The following is a 23,291-nucleotide window of genomic DNA, read 5'->3' as shown; positions in this document are numbered from 1 at the left end:
ACTGTGCAGCGGGCTGCAGACCAGAACCGCTTTATTACTCGCAATGACACGGGTCATCTCGGGGACTAGTGATTAGAAGTCATTGGGGCAAGGCGACGGCATCAACAACACCCCGCCGCACTGTGGGCATCACTTTCAGTACTCGCCGAAGCATCCTTCTTCCCCGTCTGACTGAAGTGTCCGTTGAGGTTCGGGGCGAATTCAAAAGGGCGTGTATAGAATTCTCGGAAATGGAGCTTTTGTATTGATCAGATATTCCTCGGCTCAAGAAGATTATATAATGGGGGGAGGAACAATCACAATCAAACCTTTCAGGTCGAAACCAAGAACACTATAAACAGGAGGTTCAACTCCCAGCACATTCTTTGAAATTTTATGGAGACGGAAAAGTCTTGCACACGTTCGACCGCAACGATAGTCGCACGACCAAAATTTCACGAATAAGGGCTGGGGTTAGTACCATGTATGTGATGCAGTGCATTGGTGTGCATTCACGTGGTCGCTGCTGCAACTAAAATCAATTGTTATGTTTCTTGTGTTATGTACTTGTAGTTTAGCGCTTAGGATGTGTGCGGATGAGCTTTTCCAAATGCATTCCGAGACCAATGCGTGTGGATAGTACCTATTAGATGTGCCAGTTGGGTTTCAACTGACGCTGGAGCAAGCAAATTGAACACTTTGCGATCAGCAGTAGGCTTAGGATTTTTCTTCTGGATGCACATAACAAAAAAAGCGCTGACATCAGCTTCGAAAGGGATCACCCTCTGGTGGGTGCTTACCTTCGTTTCCGTGTTGTGTCCGTCACTTCTCACGGCGTTGAAGAGCCCGAAAGTTTTAATGACTAAAAATAGTCCGGTTTTCACTCCGGCTCCTCCTGCATTTACCACAACAGCACCCTACGTATCACTTTGGAATAATGCATGGAGTTAAGACCTCCACTTCACCCAATTTTTATCGATTTCGAGAAAGTTTTCAACCACGGGAATTCGGAGCACATCTGGAGTGCTCTACACAGGAGGGACATTTCCGAGAAACTGTTATAGTACCTTTTATCAGGGCGACATACAATGGCGCAAAATGTGATGCATCGAAGTAAACTCTTAGAGGAATTTTGGGTTCAAAGGGAAGTCGCCAGCGTTTCCGTTTGTCACCGATATTTCTTCTTGTTATCAGTGACGTTTTTCATGCTAATTTGTTCAGAGCCTGGAGGATTTTCAGAGTAAATAGGTGTATAAATATCTCTTGAAACCTAGCGCACAATTGAATTTTTAACTATGTACAAGTGGAACTATTATCCACTCAAGCTTGAAGCGTCCAGCTTTCGGTTTCCCGACTTGTTTATTTATGTTGAAAATGCTTTCTTGCTGCTTTCTTTCAACAATAAGTTATAAGTAAGGAAATTATGGTTTTTGTATAAAAGAATTATGCAAATATAACGTAAGAAACAGAGAATGCGAGGCAGGTTAAATATAGGCCGGGGAATAAAGTCTCTTTTTCCTGCTTCCAAACGCCAAACAGGGGTCTAGCAGAGGTTTTCATTCGCATTAAATAAACAAGAAAACGAAAAGACAATAAATTTTCATGAAATTTTGTTTATTAAAGTTTTTTCTCAATTCATATTTGTGTAATAAATACTGCCTATCGTTAATTTCTACAAACTTTTCCGCGCCCGTACCCGATATCCAATTTCTATATAACCGTCCTCTGTGAAATAATATATTATATATAACCCAGAAGGCTTTCGACATTAGTAGATGGAATTAAGATTGTCAATTCTTTCTAATACCAAGTACGGGCGCTATATCCTAGTGCAGAGTTTTATTAATAAAAATCTATTGTTCTTATTACGAATGCTTAATGCGATGTTTATAATAATTATAATACAAAACACTGAAAGCAACGACAAGGTTTTTTGAAACTTTATAGTTTGTTGGAATTTAAATGTTCGCACAAATTTTAAATGTTGCTGCAGATAATATTCCGGCTTTACATAGATATTTCGCTGCCGATATTTCAACTTCCATTTTTGAATTAAGAAAAATACACTCGCATAACGTTCGAAAAAGGTTGCCGACACATTGGACACTTTGTAACGGAGGATGCACACTTTACACAAGCAACTACATGACCGCATGGCAAAAATGCAGTGTTGTATTCGTTCACGTAGCATATCTTACAAACTTTCTCATCTGGAATTGCCTTTTTCTTATGGCTATGACGGCATTTGTCGTGCAATTCGAAACTTCCTCCTTTTCGTTCTGATTCGATGGAATTCAATTCATCATCCTTAGCTGCTTCTAATTCTTGCGACGAATGTTCCTCATCGCTCGACACACCACTCGTATTCGATGTATTGCTACCTTCGTTTTTCGTTTCGCTTTCCTTACTCGATTTGAATTTGGCAATAACGGAATCGATATACTTTTGAGTTTTATTCAATTTCAAGAAATGACAATTGCCCAGCCACAAAGCATGTTGCTCCCATGGATCATCGGATTCATCCCAATCCTTTAGTCCACCGCCACAGCTAAAACATTTCACTCGATCGCCAATGCCCGTGTAGAAGAAGCCAGCGTCCGCCAATTGTTCTGGTTTTTGTTTCATTGTCCTGGGCCACTCTGCAAACGATCGGAGGCGTGCAGTCTCAATAGCATATTCAGGATGATCTGGGAATCGGATCGGTTGCATGATTGAATCTTCGGGGTAAGCTTGGGGTCTGATATCTAAAACTTCAGTTCCACCGCAAACATCATATGTGGCAGGTGGGAGGATCCTATCTAGTACAACTTCATCTAATGGAATGTTTGCTGTAGGTCGTCTTCGCATCAACGGACAGTTCGGCGACCACCGCATATGTTCAGTGACCGGATGATCCGTCTCCTCCCAGCGGCCGATTTCGACACCACAAAAATTACATTTAACTGTATCATCTGTGCCCGTGTAGTACATTCCAGTTTGCGCCAGTAGATTCATATCCATCCATGATAGAGGCCATCGTCCTTCGAATGTCTTGATACGTTCCGTTTCAGCATTTAATAAAGTTGACGATAAAGGCATTTCTAAGCTCTTGTATGAAATTGGTGGCGAAGTGTCCGCCGTTTTATTGTCGGTGACATCGCGAAAAATTTCCAGACGAGGCAATTCCTGTGTCAACATTTTCGATTGATTTAAATAACTGGTTAACGGAGTAGGACAAATGAATGTACAGATGATGTTCAACGAGCGTTGTATGTATTGCTTGATGGATGTCAGATATCTGCAAGGAGAAGAAAGGGTGTGTTCAAAATAATGCTAAAATTTCGGAAAATTGAATTTCTATATACGAATAAGTTTGCAGTAAATCTACATTGAGTGCAAACTATTTCATCAGTGAAGTTTTATAGTCAATTCGTTCGTTCGGTCGATGAAATACTGTTCAGCCTACTTGTGGCATGCATTTTCAAATAGTGACTGCATCGCACAATATGGAAGAATAGAATAAATGGTTACATTGCGATTACAACAGACTCAAAAGTATTGACTCATTTCGACATGATGGAATGATGGAAAACAAACGATAACAAATTATACAGATTTGGCGTCTAGTATGTGAAACAATGCACGCAAATGCTACGTGATTATGCAGGAGCGCAACAAAAAAAAAAAAATCAAGGAAAATTATATGGCAAAAAGCTGTTGCCACGGCTTTTCAAAATGGCAAGCAATATAATGGGAGATAATATGCAGCTGATTGGAAACATGCTTCGGATTCTCGAATTGCTTCAGATGATGTCCTGAAACACGATCGAAAACAGTGTATTTCTCATTGCGTATGGTCACCAGAGGGAGGATCAAATAAGTAGCCTAATCTGCAGCTTAAAACTAAGAATAGAACCACAGTCAAAGAAATCAGATATTTTGGAAGCGCGGTTGATAATATCAAGGAAGCTTATCCCCGGAGGTTACATCCAGACCTTAAAAGGAACTCAGAAGTGATAAATAGGGGTAGTTTAAGACAGATTACCTAATTAGGTACTAGCACAGATGAAGATAGCACGGGGTCTCCGAAACAATTGTATACGGAAAGAAAATAAAAATATTTACAGTATAAGGAACCATACCTTGTTCCTTTCTTGATTTATATATAAACTTTAATAAAAAAAGACACGGCCATTAATTTCAACTAAGGAGAAGGATCTTGAGGAAAATTTATCGAATAACATCGCGTGACATTTGATGAAGATAAGTATCAACTTATTCACCGTCGTCTAAGTAACGTTAACATGGGTAAATGATTACTAATAAAAAGTAAGAATATTTGAGGGCCTAGCACAGAGCCTTGGGGGACCTGCGGAGAAAAGAGAGAAGGACCGGGATGCAGGAATGGTTAGCAATTTAGCAGCCAATTTAAAGCAATGAGATAACTGAAAAGGGAAAGTTGAATAGAAATAGTTTGGAGAGGAGGAATATTGTGGTTGACGCAGTCAAAGGTTTTAGAGAAATCGGTGCAAATACCAGGTACCTGTCATCAATTAAGGTATTTAGTTATGAAGTTGGTAAAGTCGAGAAAATTGGAAGCAGTAGATCAATGTTCCCTGCTCTTTCGCTATAATTTGACCAAAGTTCGCGATAGATCATGCAAATCCTGCCTCCTCCTAGTTATTCCTCTTCAATGCGGAGCTTCTTATTTCCACCTTTCCTACCCTGATATACTTCTATTTGCTCGCAAAAGTTTTAAATTGCATCTCTGACGCAAAATATTTCTGAAAGCTAAAACCTCTAAATTGTAATGAAGCTTTTTGTATGGTAATTTACTTCCCACTTAGGTACACTTATAAAGCCGGAATCAACGAACAATGGTTGCTGCCAAGATCAATTATCTATTAAAAAAATAGACACGCAAACAAGTAATTGTAATTTTGTCTTTCAACGAGGATGGTAGTAAAAAGGCGATATTTTTTTTAAATTTCTTTACACTCTGATTTACTTTATTTGAAAAATATTCAAAAGCTCAGTGATTTGGCCACTACTCCCGAGCCAGTAATTTTAACTGATATCTGAATACATCAGTGATAAAAATAATTGAAAATGGCTTTTCCTGGAACTCTTTTTGATAACAATACGGCACGTGGCAAGTGTATTAAAATCTTCATATCAGAAACAATTTGATGGAAACACACAGAAGTAACAGGAGATTTGTTAAAAATTATTGAAAATATAGCTGCATTTTCCCAAAGATAGTACAGAAAATATATTCACCTCATAAAACACTCTTGCAAAAAGCACAAAAACTTCGCATACACTCTCAACTTTCGTTTTGAAAATATCACAAATAAATGTCTGTTAATAGTGAATATAATACTTTGGTATTCAACAGAGATTCAAAATAATTTTAGGCACAACAACTATCACAACAGAAACTTTAAGTTAAATCTTTCACTTTTCACATACGATTACAGTATGAGCCTCTAACTCAGTCCCGGGGTATAAGTAAAGGTAACACGGGGCGGCGTCTAGAAGCTTTACCATTTTTTTACGTCGATAACAATTTAGAGTCAACAACAACAAGATTAGATTACAGTAGAAGTGGAAAAATATCAGTAGAGTTCAATTGGATGCGTTTGCCATGGGCTGGTTAGAGGAAAACAGGGCACGTTCGTGCTTTTAAGCATGAACGCCATTGATAAACCCCCTCGCTCTTGCCTTCCATATTATTCAAAGCGTTGTTTTCTTTTTCTGGAATATTTTGTTTTGCATTCTGCTGCTTTGCTTTAATTACCCTATTTACTACTGATTGATGATAAAATTAGATTAAATTGCTTCCGTTCTGAGTCATGTATATTTACACTTAAATATGTATAGTTTGAATACATCACGAGGGAAAAGCTCACATCTTGAAATAGCAGGCGAATCCCAAAATATAATTGTCTAAATTGTTGGCACGCTTTTGTCTTATATGGTTGGAGCAACAGAATCGGCCAATCGTGTGGAGACTACGATTTCGTCGAGGATTGTATATAATAAACGATTTCTTAAAACCGACTTTTCAGAGCCCAATCCACTAATCTTATGAGGTGACAAATGCACACTTCAGACGTATACCGATTTGCACACTTCACCAGTGGACCATCATTTGACGGCCTACTGTTAAGGTGTGCACATCTGTTGCGTTGTTTTAAAATGATCTAAATTGAGAAGATGCTCACCAAAATTTCTGTATACATAAAAGATATATTTATTACGTAGGATTTTCTTGCGTGCATCGTAAACATGACAAGGCTAAGTTTCATAGGTAAAAGATGAATAGAACGCACGCTTATGTTGTTTATTTGTATAGCTAGAGGATTTCCGTACGTAGCACACCGTCCGGAAACCATAAAAAGAAGTTCCGAATGTACACGAAGAAAAAATAGGTTGCAGATGGTAGTCTTATCTGTCGAATCTAATTATAATTCAACAGACGTGTAGTGGCTCTGAGACTCGGGAGAGTCGCTTCCGTCAACGTAGCTTAAGGGGGCCTACAAAATTGATTTAGGATATGTCTCACATCAATATTGTAAAACTCCTGTGTTTGTTCATATATTGGCGTACATTCTCGTTCAATAGAAATGCAAATTGCTCATCATTTTAGACATTGGCGTCATGATGGGGAATACGATAAAGTTAACAAGTCACCCCGTTTGCTTTTTTTTCTTGTTTTCACATCATCTCAAGTGGAATATTGATAAATGTTGGTGCAGAAAAATTGTGCAATCATTTCTCAGAAATTTTATAAATACCAAGGTCTGATCGCAAAGCGTCAACAACTTACACAAGTTTATCGTGTTCATAGAAAAACCCAACGGCGCTCTGTTACAACTTCCGCCCATTCAAGAAGAAATTCGACTCCATTGGCTGACACGCATTCCCCTGAGCAAATATCAAATTTCTACACTTCCTGTCAGTTCACGAGTATTATCTGAAGATAAGGCTGATTTTTGTTGATTCGTTTAACCAATACATATTGATTTTTCATTCACAGAAATCCAGAACAGTACAAATATCACCAGGATTGGGCTTGCAAGTGGACTTTAGGATCGGTTTCGAAATAGTTCCCATTGCGGCCTTCTTTTCACCCAAACAAAGCCGGAGCTTTCCATTCAATTGAATTACCAACAACATGCACAATAGCCAAACTACAAATGAGTTCAGCAATAAATCTTCCATTCTTCATCAAACATCGCACAGCATCCTCCACTCACTCAATAACATCATGACTCAAAATGCATTGGAGAACTGCGTTGGATGCAAACGTGCTTACATGTCAGGAAGTGTAATAGATACATCGATTATTTATAAGAGTGGCATGCTTGCATACAGTCCGAAAGTTGGGAGAATAAGATGGAACGAGGAATGAGATAAAATGACTTAAAACGGCTAATTAATGAATATAATCCAATCCCGCATATGGTACAGATAAAAAGTCAGAAATGAATTCTAATTTACACCAACGAATCGAGCCCACCTACACGCTCCATTCATTTTTCGAAGCCTACATGGTAAATGAAGCCGTGTTTAAATGGAACTGAAGGTTGAAAAATAGTATGGAATTGATGTTTGACTGTAGATGGGGAAGTTTTGTGCGATGAGCAAACGTTTTTTTTAACCAGTTTTATTGCAATAAATGTGGTTAAGTTTAAGCACATATAACACGTATGTGATATTTTTCATTTACAGAGTAAATATGTTTTGGGTTATGTGAGAATGAAGTCAACAAAACCGCAGATGATATAAACGAAGAGGTCATTCGATGACGAGCGCCATATTCCAAGTCAAAATCTGAATCAAGAGCTTATCATATTTAAATGAATAAAATAATAATGCAAAGGGAGGATGTGGAGACATTTTCCTCTAAGCAATCTTACCTTGTATGTCTAGACTAGAGTCTGTGTGTCTAAGACACATTAAAAATGATGAAGGGTAATTATTAGAAGGGGTTTGTCAGAGAATTGTTGCCTTTATATCAAAAGACTACTCTAAATCCATTAAATGATAACATTATGCCAGCTAGCATGGAAGAACCAATACTGCAAGAACGAAAATCTCGTTTTTGCAACTTAACTTCCATATTTACTATTTTGACATATTTGTTGAGAATGAAACCTGTCACATGTAAAACTACTATTCATGATCTAGTTCCAGTTGCGATGCAACCCTCACTGTGGTCAAACCGATTCGGTGCCCTGCAAGCCCTTCGGACTTAGCCAACAGTGGGACATCAGTTCATATACACCGACTCTGTTCTTAGAGCAATACGTTTCAAATTATTGCTCATTGAAGCTGACAGTTTTCATTTTCATCATTATATATGAAAGTGCTCCATTGATAAGATGAAGAAGGATCGCTATACCTGAAGTTATTGAAGCAATCTTTCGTTTAGCGATCCTTAAAATTCATTACAGACTTCAGCGCTGTATTCAGGGAAATAGTGGTCATTTCGAGTAACTACAAAGTTTCCTACCAGAGTAATCACTTCGATATACAATTCCGAACCAAGTTGATCCACGCCAAATATTAGCAACAAAAGGTAATGCAGAGCGTTATGTTTTATAGGCTGCATCTCCCCAGTATAATATGTGAAAAGTTGTATTCAGCATTTCATTCAAAGCCACCAAATTATCGCTACAAAGCCGCAACCCTCAATTTGTAAAATTATATTTTTGGAGAAATTTATTTCAAAGTTTTGGAATCTATGAAAAATAAAGTATTGCTAAAAGTGATGCAAATAAGTCCTCAAGAGCAGAAAATGTGAATGGTACCTAAATAGTGATTCAAGGGATCAATAACAGATCAATGTACCCTCCTTTCATTTTAAAAATGCTCGAAAAACTGTCAAAGTATCCTACTGCTCTACTACTTCAGACTACGACAATCAACTTCAAAATGAGAACTTCCACAACCTAAAGACGATCTACTAAAAATGCCCACTTTAATCATAACCTCGTAAGTATGCAACTTTATTAGCAAAATCCTGAAATTTTACACAATGTACGCATTCCAGATTAACTCCTGACAATACCCGAAATGCAAGAACAGAGAATGGAGATTTCACAGCGAAAAGCAAGATGATACAGGCAGGTAAAACAAGAGGAATCTGGTGAATAATGGACATAGTAAAAACCAATCCTTTTCGCAGAATGCACAATATAAAAATGAAATCGAAATATTTTATCGAGAAAGCGTTTATAACTATCAGATTTAACTGTCATGTAGTGATTCTTAGTAGACTGTCGCCAGGATTAGTGACCTTGACCGCATATAACTAGCCTCGTCATATACAGTCATCCAATTAATGCTTGCCGCCTCCTCCCATCTATTTAATTATTAACTCCGAAACCTCATAATCTTAAACTTATTATTGATGGCATTAGCCTTGAACAATAAATAGGATGCAAGTATTCACTAGCAACCATGACTAAACCATTGCTCGAAAGCAAGACACTGCGGTATATGTAAGACCAAGAGGCAGACCCACTTTTGGACTTATTCCACCAACCAGGTTATAATGGTCAAAATCAAACATGAGGCAAGCTATACTTTCCTTTCGTTCACTCATTCGATAGCACTTGCAAAACCTCCATGGTGATTGTCACCAGCGGAATATCTCTGAGGAACGGTGGTTAGCCTTGGTGAACATGTTGTCTTGGATGCTTAATAGCAAAAAAAAATCTCGCACCCCAGGGTAGAGATAACACCTGAATTCTATACTGAATGTATTAAGTCACATTGAATGTTCTTCAGCAACACTTTTGCAATTGTTACCCTCCTTTACCTGTTCTTGCAACCAGCATACTATGTTAATAGCATGGAGGAGTTCCAGGAAAAAATAATGTAACACGCTTTATTAGAAAACGTGTCTACCATGGAAAACCATGTTGATTTAAATTGGTAAAATTTCTTTTATGTTACCTCACGCTGTGATCCCAACGCGAACGAGTTTTCTTCTTGTAATTTTCTCATATAAAAACGTTAGGTTTTATGGTATGAACGCAGCTAGATTGCATTGGTCAACTATATTTTAATGTGTTAAAGGTGTTAATGTAATGTTGTTATTCTATGTTTTTGACCTATCTACATACGTTAACCTACCTACAACGTTACGGCCTTGAATGAAGTGTTCAAACATGTTTACAGGCCTAGATAATATGAATTAGATCCTTACCATATCGATTATTATAACTTTCATTATTAATGGAATGATTAGCACCAAATTTTCTAGTATCATGTCCTATATTAGTGTTTAGTTTTTGACAAACGTTAACTCCTGGAATGAACCCCATTTTGCATGCAATCATTTTGGAGCACGATGCAAAATTTAACGAAAAAATTTAAACTTGGGAAATGTGTTTTACACCACGAATTCGAGTAGAGATGATTTTTTATCCACGTGTAAATTTGCAGTGTTTCTAGCGATTAAATTATTTAAAATAATTAAGACTTGGTTTTTTCTATTATCTAGCGATGTTTATTATGCTTGCTATCAACTCCAGACTTGTTAGCACTGGTAAAGGGAACAAGTGGTACCCGAAATATCGGTATTTGCAAGCATAATAAATATCACACACTTGTTCACATCAATACCTATTCATGTTCCTAACAAACAGAACACTTACAGAAAAAATATCAGAAATCCAAGGACATGGGTTGCCTGAAAATGACAATATACAGCTTGACCGAAATGAGATTGGATTGTAAAATTGAAAAATTTATAACCAGTAATTATTTGGCTGGGCTGGAACCATTATTATTTTGGTTACCAAAACAAAAATGTTATAGAAAACAATAGTCTCTCTTGGTATGTAAAAGTAAAATTGACGATTATCTTCTTTCTTTCGCAATTATCGACTAATGTTTTGTGGGAAGTAGGCTTGTTAGCGAATTTGCAAAAATAAATCTACAGAATTCCCTTTTTCGGCTTTCATTTTGTTATGTTTCTAGCAAAAATGATGAAAATCGCATTTATAGCGTAGATTTAAGTTAAGTGCAATTGAGCCTATAGACCATGCATGCAACAGAGTCTAATGATGCATTCCGATTCACAAAAATCGTTTATATAAGGAAGGATTTATATTAAAATCGGCGGAAATTGTTTATAATTTCTGAAAAAGAAAATTCCCTTTCTTATAAAATCTACTAGATAATGTTGAATTCGTCGAACTGGGTAAACACTTTATATTTACTTTATTTCAACGCCAAAGTCTTGCAAGTCCTTTTATCAGTAGGTTTTTATCTTACATCTTAAGCTTATCACTTGCGTAGCATTAAGTGTGGTAATAATGAAACTGAAGCACAGTCTCATTGAAACTGAAATAAGAGAAACAAATAATAAGAAAGAAAAGACTGTGTGGCCGCGCTATACTCTAGAAAGGAGTGAACAAGAGATATTTATCTTACAAAAGTTATCATTTCGTAAATAAAATTTACAATCAGTAAAAATGCAGTAATCTCAGATAACGCAATGCGTACTGTACGGAAATTGCAGAAAGCGCAATTGTCGGGACATATAAATTGAGTTTAAAGGTCATTTCGAAATTATTACTTTGTACTCAACCCAAAATAAAGAATGAAATGTTGATTTTAGGGCAAGGTTATTTACTGTCTGGAAAATGTGTGTCAAGTTGCGAGACAAAGTTATCAATAAAAGGTGAATTCTGCGGCTTCCTCATGTAGCAAATGGTTAGGTGAACCTTTTGAAATACATTGACATCATATTATCCTAAATTTTCTGTTGAACAGCTGCTGACAACGGGCTTCGTCATAATCTAGCGCTTGTTCATTTTAATTGCTTCTTTAATCATTTTTACTTAGTATCAAAAATAAAATCAAGCTAAAAAGTAGTGGAGAGCTTACATTTGACGTTCTATATAAGTAGATAAGTTCAAAAATATATAACTGGTAGCCACTACTTGCTAGCATCAAAGAAGCTATTACATTGTCTTTTGTATTTTCTATGGTCCTTTCTATCTCTCTATAAAAACAAAAAGAGGAAAGAAAAAAATAATCTGTTCACATAAATTTCGGTTTGTTTCCTTGCACCCGGCCAACTTTCCTTCCCAAACCCAAATCGATATTGGAGTAATAACGAGCTAAAAATGGTATCTTCCCTAATACAATCAGTGTACTCCTTATTGGGAGTTTTAAAAACTGCTCTTAGAAAAAAATGACTCTTAGTTCCCGCACTAAACGTCTTAAAGAATGTTCAAAGTGAGAAATATTTTTGATAGATGCGCACGTTCACCCCATTTATCATACAAGCGGACTACCGTCAAAAAAGCTTCAGCTTAATAGATGTAGCAAAATTTGTCCGACGCCTCGCCCATCGGCAAATTAATAGATTCATTTCACCGTCAGGAGCTGAGCTTTTAACGCGATTAAGCAATGTATGAGCAAGCTGCAATGACCTTTCAAAACTTGATTAGATTAGCAAGTAGGGAAATTAACACCTTAAAGATAATGTTCTTTTGACAATTACGTCACATCCGACTCATCTACTTAATTCATGCTAAAAATGCACCATTTTCGTGCTAAATTTAGCGAGTGCCTATTTATCTTCGCTCACACCTTTACACTTGTCAGAATGACGGATCATAAAGCGCAAATGCAGTCATAATTTTAATTTCCTGGACTTATTATACTCTTTATCTGTAAAATAAAGATAACCATTATTGATTGTTTTTTTTTGTGATTAGATACTCAAAACCATGAAATCAGCCTTTAAACTTGATTGTCGTATTTTAAGGTTTTGTGTAAAATGAGACTTTATTACAATCTTTACACTATCTGCCTGTCTGTCCAGCCACATGTACTTTTAGATAGGTAATACCTAACACATTGACATGAAAATTTTTGATGAGGATGTTGGAACTGTATACCCCCCCCCCCTCCCCCTTTAAAAAAAATGCGTGGGTTCATTCTCAGAAACTACTCAACCAATAAATCCGCAAAAAAATAATGATGCCCTCTTCATACGACAATACCGCCCTTCCGCAATCTACTCAAATAAAGTTAATATATTATTAAAATTGATTCTATAAGCTCAAAATTGCATTAATATATAACATAAAGCATAATATTGAAAAGTTTGATAGGAAAGGTGCTATTTTTAAGAAAATTACACTAGGCCAAAATCATCTTGTCAACTTTTTACGCCCTTTGACGGGACGATGAATAAAGGGATAGAGTTAGCCTCTCAATCTCGTTGCCCTGGGTTTTGGTCATAGTCATCATGGATGTTTATGTTGTATGTATGTATGTACTGTGTTGCTGTGTCGCCTTTTTTCACTCCATCCAGCCACTACTACGAGAATCTATAATCCAATGGGCGAAGTGTTGCCACATTTGTGGTAAAGTGAACTGAAATTGAATGGCAGATCAAGTCACAAAAAATAATCCACTGTCAGTCGCAATAAAATATTGCGCCGCAAAAGGTGCGGTTTTGGACAATAATCCACAAAGAAAATGTCAATTGAGGATAAAAGCAAAGGCCATGGAATCAACAAAAATTGCCATGTCTTCTAATAGATAAATGTCTACATCGGTTTGCGTCAATAAGGAGGGGTACCACATACCTTATTTGATAATGACACCTACCGAAATTCTGCGATAACAAAAAGTTGCCACATGCAGCTCTTTTTATGCGACAATCTGATCCAATCGGGTTTTCTGTTTTCATTTCATTGAGAGCTGATATTTATCAGTCCTCAATGAATTGTTTTTAGATAAAAGATTTTATTGCCGACATAAAGATTATTTAAGTTTTACTAGGTACTCAGTCGTTGCGTACCCGAAACACATTTTTTTATTATCAAAACCAACGTGAACAAAATGGATTTACGACGCACACACCGCTCTATGAAATGTTTCTATTATGAATATCCCTGAACTAAATAACTCACAAAGGATTGCACCAACAAAAGGAACGAGACTTAGACCCAATTCACGTGTACATCACGTATTAGGAGTTGCCGGTCTCTATAAAATAAACGCGTAATTGATGTTATAGTCCACTGCGTATGCGTGTATATTCCAGAAAAGATGATTTCATTCTACCTCTGAATTGTATGCAAATTAAAATTCATGTGATTACATTTCAGTCGTTCTCACGAATTTGTCTACTTTTGTAGAATCATTTCCGCCCGAAACTGGTGTAGAAGACCCCAGTCATTTTCAGCGAAGCATGGCGTGTAAAGGGACGAGAATGAGGTCATTGCTGGCTTCAATGAAAATCATTATCATGAATATTAACCCTTTTGTAGAAACAGTAAAGTTTAAGCTTCTGAAAGGTGAGTCGAAACAATCAACAAATTGAAGAACGACTTCATGTTAACCTCACGATTATGAACGGCGTAGATGGAAAACTGGAAATCGCAGGCTTCAATTGATTCAGCCAATACCTTCACCATAACCCGCCATATTGATCTTAAAGTCACTCGTTTGGAACGTGAACTCTTGTGGATTTCACCAAAGCAGAGTTTCTTTTATTTGGAAGCAAGATGCGGATTTCCAAGTTTCTCAACTATGGATGTTCGCAAGCAAATGGTGTTGCAATGGGTTTGTTAGCATTGCAGTACTTGCATTGTTAGTATTCAAGATTTCTGTCCATGAAACTGTAGAGCCTGGGGAGTTCGGAAAGCACAATGAAATGTGGAATTGTAGATTACTTCACTCTGTTCGGAATAAATATATTCTTCATGCAAATTCGATACTAAATTAGAAGTTTATAGACAAGATCTCTACTCAAACAATGCAGTTCTTATAAAGTTTCAAGGTTTACAACACTTAGGGCTAAATTTTTCAGGATTATAAACAACAAGTACTAAGATGTTAACCTATTGTGATAGTAGCCGACTTTATAGAAAGGAATTTTCAACCACAGAAGCAATCGGCAACCAGCAAAACCAAGTTTATCTGCTCTTGCCTCTACACACAATACATTACAGTGTTATTTGTAGAAAGCGGTATTGAAATTAGTTCGAGTGATAATAAATATGCTTTCGAACAATACGCTCCCATCCGCTCCTTATCGCACCCAACCCAACTTCCTGCAATTTCGATAATACTTGGAAAAAGTAACAAACACAAACCATGCCTATTCCAACGCCAATTTAAAATTAAACTTCAACAATTCCAGCGCATTTATGAAAATTACACATATTCAAATTGTTGATTGGATTATTTGTGATGTTAGCACACTACACCCGATGAAATTTGAATTTCTCTCCTGTAAATCACGCATACTCGTATGCATCTCACAGCATTTATCCCAAATCCGCTTCTCAATCCCAAGATTAACTTCGATTTATGGTCATTATTCAATTGGTTTCATCTTAGCTCGATGGTCATGGGAAACTTCTGCGCTGTTAATAAATGAGTGTTCAATGGAATGCCGATGTAACTGGCGCTAAGAATAAGTTTTCCTCGAAATTCGAAATAGAAATCTTGGGAAAATGTATGAGAAAAAATTAGATGCATGGAGGATGCGAGATACAGAAAGATATGGGTAGAAGTACTTTATAGAAAAAAATACAGAGCATTATGTTCACAACTCACAATAGAATAACGAGAAACCATAAGGGCCATAAAAGCAAATATTTCACACCGGAATGCAAGAAGAAAAAAAATAGAGAATGGATAGGCTCTGGGCGAAGATGTAAGCTAGGTTTCTCAGATAGTCAAGCATTATGGCTCTAGCTGTGGTTAATATGGCCAACACAATCTTCAAGGTGGGTATAGTTCACAAAATCTTTGGAGCAATATAGGGCAGAGACTGGAGAAAAGGGCTCTCTACGCTTTCTGATGGGAATATTTTTGATAATGCTTTTCGGTATCAGTCTTCACTTTGAAATTTGGATTGAAGAACATACATTCCTCAGAAGGCGATTAAATTAACATATGTAGATAAAGCAAGCCGCACTTCTTCTTTGTTCTGCATTCTTAGAACCGCCTGAAGAGAAGAATTCAAATTGACCCATTCTCATTCTCTGCAAATCATGTAAACAATCTACTTTGAACTTTTTCCACAGTCCAATATCTAATCACCATCCTTTATACTCGCATAAATAATCACATTAATCAGAATCGCGCAGCAACAAGCAAGTTCAAGCATTGTTTATCAGTCGACTCATATTTATTGTCTTATTCAAAAACAAACAAAAATAAATTTCTTTCCAATCGACGTCATTTGATGCACAATTATCATATGCATTCCTCCTTCTGGGACTTTAGACAGATTTGATTTAGTTTGCTCAGAAACGCTGAGAGCGAAATATGCAAAAACACAAATCAGAAATGCATTTCTTATATTGCTGACGTCAATTGAGATCTTTACTCCCTAGTTATTGATTGGAAGATTATTGCTATTTTCGGTTAGGTTTTATTGCATATTTTAAATTTATTTTGAGATTTTATTCTGAAATAGAAAGGTTAATTAACCGGAAGGAATGTTTCAAATTGGCACGTTTTGAATTGTTTTCTATAGAAGAGATTGGCTACACAAAGAGTTTTTCAGTTAGTCTTTGCCGTCTCTAATTTTGCAATGTATATTTCATCTACAATACTTTAGGCGCTCTAGCCATATTTACATAAAAATGCCTGAGGTTTTGTTAGAAAAAATGCAACTTATTAAACCCTGCTTCACCTCTGCCCTCGGATTTAACTTAACCGTGAGGGGATAACAGGCATTTTTTCCGAAATTGATGTGGTCCTTCGTCAATTCGATGCGAACTCAGGATCCCTTCAGTCATAAAAAAATGATACATAGTTAAGTGCTTATAGTCATAATACTGCGATAAAGAATGCAGGAAATGTCCCAATCTATGCTGGAGGCAGATCAGCTTTAGAGAACACCTGATTTCTCCGAAAAGTATTGGAAACCACAACGAGAATAGGGACCAAATACAATTGTCGCGAGCTCTGGGTATGCAAACGTTCCCGGACCGTTAGTTGGGGCAACTTCAAGTACAAAAATTACAAAGTACAAATTTCCTCGTTTAGCTAAAAATTGCTACACTACACTGAAGTCCGAAGGAACAAACGGTTCCCGAAATATTGAATATATGATAATACAATGCCAATTTTCAGCACGCAATAACAACTTTTCCCTTTTTGAATTGAATAAGAATCGCGTTCCGCGAAAAACGATCGCAAAACCATCAAGAAAAATCTTGGGTGCTGGGGAATTAGCGAAATTAACAAAGGCATTCAAAAATGACGGGAGTAGCTGCCAAATTTATATCTCAATTCCTGGCTTATTCTATATTCCTGCTTATATATCCCTTGGAAACATGCAATGCTTCTAAAAGAGATCAATAAATCTTGGCAACTGGACTTTAGGTAAGTTTTTTTGTGATTGCTGATTGCGATTAGCTTGCATGCTTGCATATGACCAACGTCATGCTTCTGTAGCTGACAAACAAATGTTCGACCCTCCCCGCTTCTCAATTGAAGGAACCTGAAGAGCGCTGGTGAAACTATTCAAAAGCATGTTTTCTAAAAAGTCAGATGGGCAAACAAATAAGTTTTCCCAGTTAATCGCACGGAGAGTATTACTAGGTAACCGAAACCAGGTCCTATATGAGGTTTCAATTTTCAATCTTTTGTCAGGTGCGACTAGGTCTTTGATTTTGTTGACTGTTTTGAAGGGAGAGCAATGGATTATCAGGAAACTTTTGCATTAAATTCAACAGAAAGACAAAGCAGCTAAGGGTATTACACTACCGCAAAGAGTTTTGTAGAAAAAATAAAAAGTCAAGAACTAAAACCGTGACCACCAACCAGGGACACAAAGAATTGATGATCTGATCTCTAAGGGAGTAAATTGTAAGCTCATCTCTTTGAGAAATCAACGAGAAACTAAACATCAGATACGGAAGTATCTTAGGAGATTTGGGCTACTACAAAGTGTGAGTTCCATTTCTTTTGCCTGAACATCAGAGGGCACACCAACTTGGAGGTTTTTCAGCGGATTTTCAATCAACCTCAATAGTATCAATATTGTTGTTACTTGAAATCAGTTCAACTCGATTCGGATCAAACATTTGCCCATAAGATGGTACAGATGAGAGATTCCCTTCATTGAACGGGACAAAGACCGAAGAAATGTATTACGGCTTCTAAACGAAATTGTAATCCCCAAGAGACAGAAAGATGCAATTTGCAAGGCAGGGGGGAAAGATCAATTCGATATATTGGATCATTGTATCCTTATTGAATTAGATCAGAACGGGATATGGTAAAACAATCTCCCAATAATTCTCAGCTATCACCTGGTGGCTTCGATTTTCTGTGGACTCCTCAAAAAAGAGTTAGGATTTTCGCGTTCCGAAAACGAAAGAAAGGAGGTTGCACTCCAATGGCTAGCCAGTATCTAAAAAATGTTCATAAGTATTAAAATGAACTCCAAATCTACTGGTACAAAATAAGTTCTTGTAATCAAATTAGCCATTTTTGGAATAAGTTTAGTAGCCAAGCTTTTTCAGGCTTTCTTTATTGGTTACAATTTTCTTTCTTACAAAAAATACCGTATTTCGGGAATCAGTTTTTCCTTCCTCAATGGAAGGAACAAAATATTCGAGGAGAGAAAAGCTGATTCTCGAAATACGATATTTTTTTAATAAATAAAATTGCAGCCAACTATCACCATTGGGGTTAGTGTAGTTATTCCAGTATTTTTCCAATAGATGGCTTTAGTAATCTATATATCGTTGGAAAGTTGGCATTTGTAGAATGTCAATGCTAACATTCCTGATCGTATTGTGGTGAGTTGCCATAAACGATGATCAACTCAGAATTTTACTATTTGGTGGGATTCGTAGGGAACTATCTACTATGAGCTGTTCCCCTGTTAAGAATTGTGCCGTCTGAAAAAAGCAAACATTCAGAATTCGCCCGCTTTAAATAATTGTAGAGGAATTGTGTTCCACTAAGGCCACTCATACCAATAGTAACTCGATAAAAGCTCCAGGAGCTTAGTTTTGAGAGTCTTATGTTCATCTTATAGACCACGCCTGGCACCAAATGATTACCATCCTGTCCATGGCCAAGAGTTTTGCTGGTAAAAAATACACCCTAAGTGATCTTTGTGAAAATCGACTTTTATGAGGGAAATTTAATAAAATTAACACCAAAATGGCAACAAGTCGAAAACTAGCCTAAATTGGATCATTCCATACTAAATAGAGCGTTTAGTTCCATGCAAAGATAATCAATGGCGCTTGGAAGCAGAATAATGTAACTGATTGATAATAAAGCCATTAATGATACAATCGAATGCTCGGTGAAAGGACCAGATATCGAAAACGAAGTAAGGAATTTGAAGTGGAAAGATGCATATTAGAAAACTTGACATGTTTCCACTAGATCCTCATGGGGACTAGAATAAATCCTCAGAAGAAAAAAAGAAAAGCCTGATTTCCACCGAAGTGAATGAGCTTCATTCGTTCGTTCGATTGTTATCCCATCAATTGAATCACATGAATTTCCTTTGATGCCACGGTCCCCCTGCGAAACGGATTTGTGATCATAACAAAGACTCCACAGTGCTGACGGTCTGTAGTGAAATTTTTCTTGAAGGATAGACATTGAATTTCATCTGACTGGCAGGAAATCATGAGTGCTCCAATATGGAAATAAAAGGCAATCCAGTGGTGTGCTCAAATTATCGCCGGCTCGGTTATTACCCAATACCCTGACGATATTTGAGCGCATTCTCAACAGACGCATTCGCGACACTGTTCCGTAAACTAAGCCAGGTTTGTCCAGAACTTCGTAATTACTAAAAAAATACACCCTCAAAACCCTGTCCCGATTTCTTTGATCCAAGATAAATTCTGGTAAAGTTTCTTGGCAGGACTCAATTCAGATAGTGCCCCATGAAGACTTGGGCTTGCCAATTGAACTGTAGTGGAAATTGCACGACTTGAAAACCCGACCAAGCTTACAACAGGATGTGGCGAATCGATCGAGAGAAGGTAAATCCGTTATTGTTGGAAACCATGTCCTGAGAAAAAGTAGGAACTAAAGTGCAAACAGCTAGAGAAATTCTGAAACGTGAAGGAAACTTATATGAATTAGGAATGTTTTTCAAATGATAACTTTGAAACGTCTAGGATTGTTTCCGAAGACCTTTCCATTTCCTCTAGTTAGTATCCTCATTTATCAAGTCCTTAACATGTCTTCTGCCACTTTTGTCATTTTCCCTTTTCTTATGAACTCGTTGTTGTAAGAATAGTTTACTGTGGTCAACCCTTTGAAAAAAAAATGGTAAAGAATGTCATTTAACCAAAGGAGGAGCTTCAAAGGACGAATTTTTATCAAAAGAAACCTTACATGGGTTCGTTAAATGGAGAAAAACACTACTAAGAAAAACGAAATTCATTCAAATTCAATCTCAATTCACCCAGTCTTGCAGTACATACCACACAGCATCATAGCCAGCATGTACGGGAGCATACAGAATGCAATTTTAAGCCGCTTTTCCATGAAATATGTTTGCCTAAGTACAATGTTTTGTTGCAAGACAACGTACGACCGGCCGACCGCGAGGAATGGGGGCGAATTGAATCGAGTCGATTTGTGAGGCCATGAAGGAAAAATACGACCGGTCATAAGACGAGGCAGGCTTTCATGTGAAGTTATGCTGTTGTGCTTGTAGTACTTGGTACTCAACATATATAGGGCCCCAAGAGAGCTACTCAAGACTTATGACTGAAACAACTATACGAAGCCCGCAAGGAGAGTACCGACCGAGCGGGAGGCCACACGAACAACAAAAAAGAAACGCGAGGCCCCACACTCAGTCGTGAATGCACTTATGGACTTTGGAGCCAGGCAGCCCTTCTTCTTGGCTGCCTCCATCATTAGGCGCAACAAACCCGAGCCCGGAGTCTTTCAAAGAGTGGAGCAGCCGCATTCTGTTCTTCCCGCCTTGCGTCCCCGCGCCTCTCCCTACACCCTAGGGCCCAGCCATTCCTCCGCCACCGCCGTCATCATCAGCGTCTCGGCAAACCCATCGTTGCACGGACTGTGAGAAAGTTAGAATGGAATGCAGTCGGACCAGATCCGCCGTTGAGTGCATGAAATAAACAAAAAAAGGCATCAATGGAAAAAGGCTGAAGCACAAAAAATTTTCTCGGTGCTCTTTTCAGACCTCACGTTGTTATGAACGAATCGAAAAAGAACGGACAAACCATAGAAACTTGAGTAGGATGGTATCGGGCGGTAGTATCGAGGCCCTCGACGGGAACGACGTGAGAGGCTCGTTTCGGTCGTTTTCTAAGTGCATAAAAAACAACCATGTAGCCTCGCATCCCATTAGAACGGATAGAAAAACGAGACTACACCGCCATGCCGCCGGCCGATAAGCAGCATAAAGAATAGAACGAGGAGAAGCAACGAAAAAAGGTTCCTTCCGAGAAATAGTTCGGTTCAAGATCAATCGAACGGACAGACAACATTCCATTCTATGAGCTATCGACTATGGACCAGCGGAGTTTGCAATCAGCTGCACTAGGGATTAGGCACTCAAAATTGTTTTTTTTCTAACAGGGTCTAGGTTCGGCTTATTTTTTGTACCCAGCGAGGGTGCTAAAAGATTTCTGGGAATTCCTCTGAATGCTGTTGGGTAGATGACTGTGGCGGCGTCGACGGAGACATGATAAGCATCAGCTCAGTGATTCGATGGGCCACCGAGACTGCATTGTCCTGCCATGAGAATAGATCTGAATGGAATGTCGCCGGGGGATTGAATGAATAGCCTACAAGGGTGCTAATTGGAAGAATGCGTATGCAAACACTTTGCCGTGGAGCAGAAAAATTCCGTGAATCAGATGGAGATACGTAGAAAAGTGCACCACAGAAAGTAACCTATTGTGGGTTTGCGTAGTTGCCCGAGCAATTCCCCAAGCGATTGTCCAAATAGAAGCTGATGACCACCGAATAGTGTTAGCAGGACATGTCATTACCACTGGTGATAAGATAAGAAGTAAATATTGCATGCTGTGAACGAGGGTTTTATCTTGCTTAGTCAATTCATGTTTATGGCTGGAGGATTTTGCGTGACTGATTCACTAGCAGAGCCCTCGGGAGGGGCCTGAACTTACATGGTCCAAAAGGAAAGCGGAGACCACCAGATCCTGGATTTTTGTTTTGATTTCGCACAGAAGGTAGTGAGATCAGGTGGAGTGTCCTGAGTGAACTAAATGTGAATATATAAATAGAGCGGCCTTCGGGATAGCCATTTAGGTCAGTCCCGAATACATCCACAAAGCTAAGGCCAATTCACTACTGAATGTAGACTCCCGGATCTGCTTCAGACACCAAAGTTTCAGGGCCCATGAACAGCCGCCTATGACTTCCCGTGGATTCCGAAAATCGGCGGCCCGTGAAAAGTACAGTTTTGAAACAATGGATGAAAGCCACAACTCAAAGTAAGTTCAACTTCGGAGTTTTGAGCCCCGGGGGTCGCGTGGCTCGAGCCACGGAATAAACAGTTGGCAAACGGTTGAAGGCGTGTGGCCTTGCGGAGAGGTGCCCGCCGCCATTTCCAGCCACTCTTCAAGCCAATATCGGACCCTGCTCCAGTTCCAGGATTCGTCCGTCCAAAACTAGACACAATAAACCCACGGAAAATTCACACATGAGGGCCCTCGTTTTATCGATTTTTTCAGTCCCCCTCGGCCAACTGACGGCAGCCATATTCTACGAGGCAGCACAGTTTGCAGAAAACAGAAATCTTCGACGTACCTTTGGCTTGGATTCTCGGGCTCCGCTCGCTCAGCTCCTATAAATCCATTTTCGTTCATACGCGACACTTTTCCAGGAATTGGCTGCGATGAAACTTTAACAAGGAAATCAGTCAACTTTACGCGTAAACTTTCTCTACAACGAGAAAATCGTGTGGAAAACACAGAATGGGAAAACTCGAACTTCACACTCGGCTCTCGGGAACACGAACGACGAGTCTCACTTTTGTCACAGAAATCCAACCACGACGGCCGACTGCGCACGATCCAACCTCGAATACGCGGTGCCGTCATGGCACGGCAGTCGCGTTTCATATTCGTGTGTACTACTACTACGAAGCCCCAGCCAATCAGCGACGAGTGTGTACGAGCGGATGAACGTACGGCGCGAGATGGTGTACAAATCGGCGTGTATTTGAATGTATGAATGAAATGGAATGATAGCAGAGTTACCGTGGTGGCACCCTGAATTATAAAAATAATGGTTTGCATTCAAAATCTGATCTGTTGCATAACTCTGTACACTAACCCAAG

At 38.4% G+C, this 23,291-nt stretch overlaps 2 protein-coding genes across 4 annotated transcripts; both read right to left on the bottom strand.

Moving 5' to 3' along the window:
- Positions 1-1,576: 1,576 nt before the first annotated feature.
- LOC119650269 (death-associated inhibitor of apoptosis 1-like) lies at positions 1,577-23,087 on the bottom strand. 3 transcript variants are annotated; one of them, XM_038052892.1, is made up of 2 exons: positions 22,759-23,087; positions 1,577-3,256 (listed from the first exon to the last, which is right to left on the bottom strand). In XM_038052892.1, exons 1-2 carry the CDS (start codon positions 23,070-23,072, stop codon positions 2,032-2,034), a joined length of 1,539 nt encoding a protein of 512 aa, XP_037908820.1. In that variant the 5' UTR covers positions 23,073-23,087; the 3' UTR covers positions 1,577-2,031. The 3 variants fall into 3 exon arrangements, with proteins under 3 accessions (XP_037908820.1, XP_037908822.1, XP_037908821.1); XM_038052894.1 differs by lacking the exon at positions 22,759-23,087 and adding an exon at positions 5,239-5,482; XM_038052893.1 differs by lacking the exon at positions 22,759-23,087 and adding an exon at positions 3,425-3,471.
- Positions 20,146-21,390, bottom strand: LOC119650270. The gene is made up of 2 exons (XM_038052895.1): positions 20,433-21,390; positions 20,146-20,261 (listed from the first exon to the last, which is right to left on the bottom strand). The coding sequence occupies exons 1-2, from the start codon at positions 20,683-20,685 to the stop codon at positions 20,173-20,175; spliced, it is 342 nt and encodes a 113-aa protein (XP_037908823.1). The 5' UTR covers positions 20,686-21,390; the 3' UTR covers positions 20,146-20,172.
- Positions 23,088-23,291: the final 204 nt, after the last annotated feature.

Source organism: Hermetia illucens, chromosome 2, assembly GCF_905115235.1.
Source record: "Hermetia illucens chromosome 2, iHerIll2.2.curated.20191125, whole genome shotgun sequence".
NCBI classification, from domain to species: Eukaryota; Metazoa; Arthropoda; class Insecta; order Diptera; family Stratiomyidae; genus Hermetia; species Hermetia illucens.
Note: the sequence above shows the minus strand (reverse complement) of the source record. Positions and strands in the feature narration are given on the sequence as shown.

Excerpts from the sequence above, each read along its gene's own strand:
- LOC119650269 (XM_038052892.1), bottom strand. The coding sequence starts at position 23,072 with ATGAAACGCGACTGCCGTGCCATGACGGCACCGCGTATTCGAGGTTGG. Across the intron at positions 3,257-22,758 it reads CCCGAGAATCCAAGCCAAAG|ATATCTGACATCCATCAAGC; the intron begins GTACGTCGAAGA and ends TTCTCCTTGCAG.
- LOC119650270 (XM_038052895.1), bottom strand. The coding sequence starts at position 20,685 with ATGTTGAGTACCAAGTACTACAAGCACAACAGCATAACTTCACATGAA. Across the intron at positions 20,262-20,432 it reads GCTGGCTATGATGCTGTGTG|GGTTGACCACAGTAAACTAT; the intron begins GTATGTACTGCA and ends TTTTTTTCAAAG.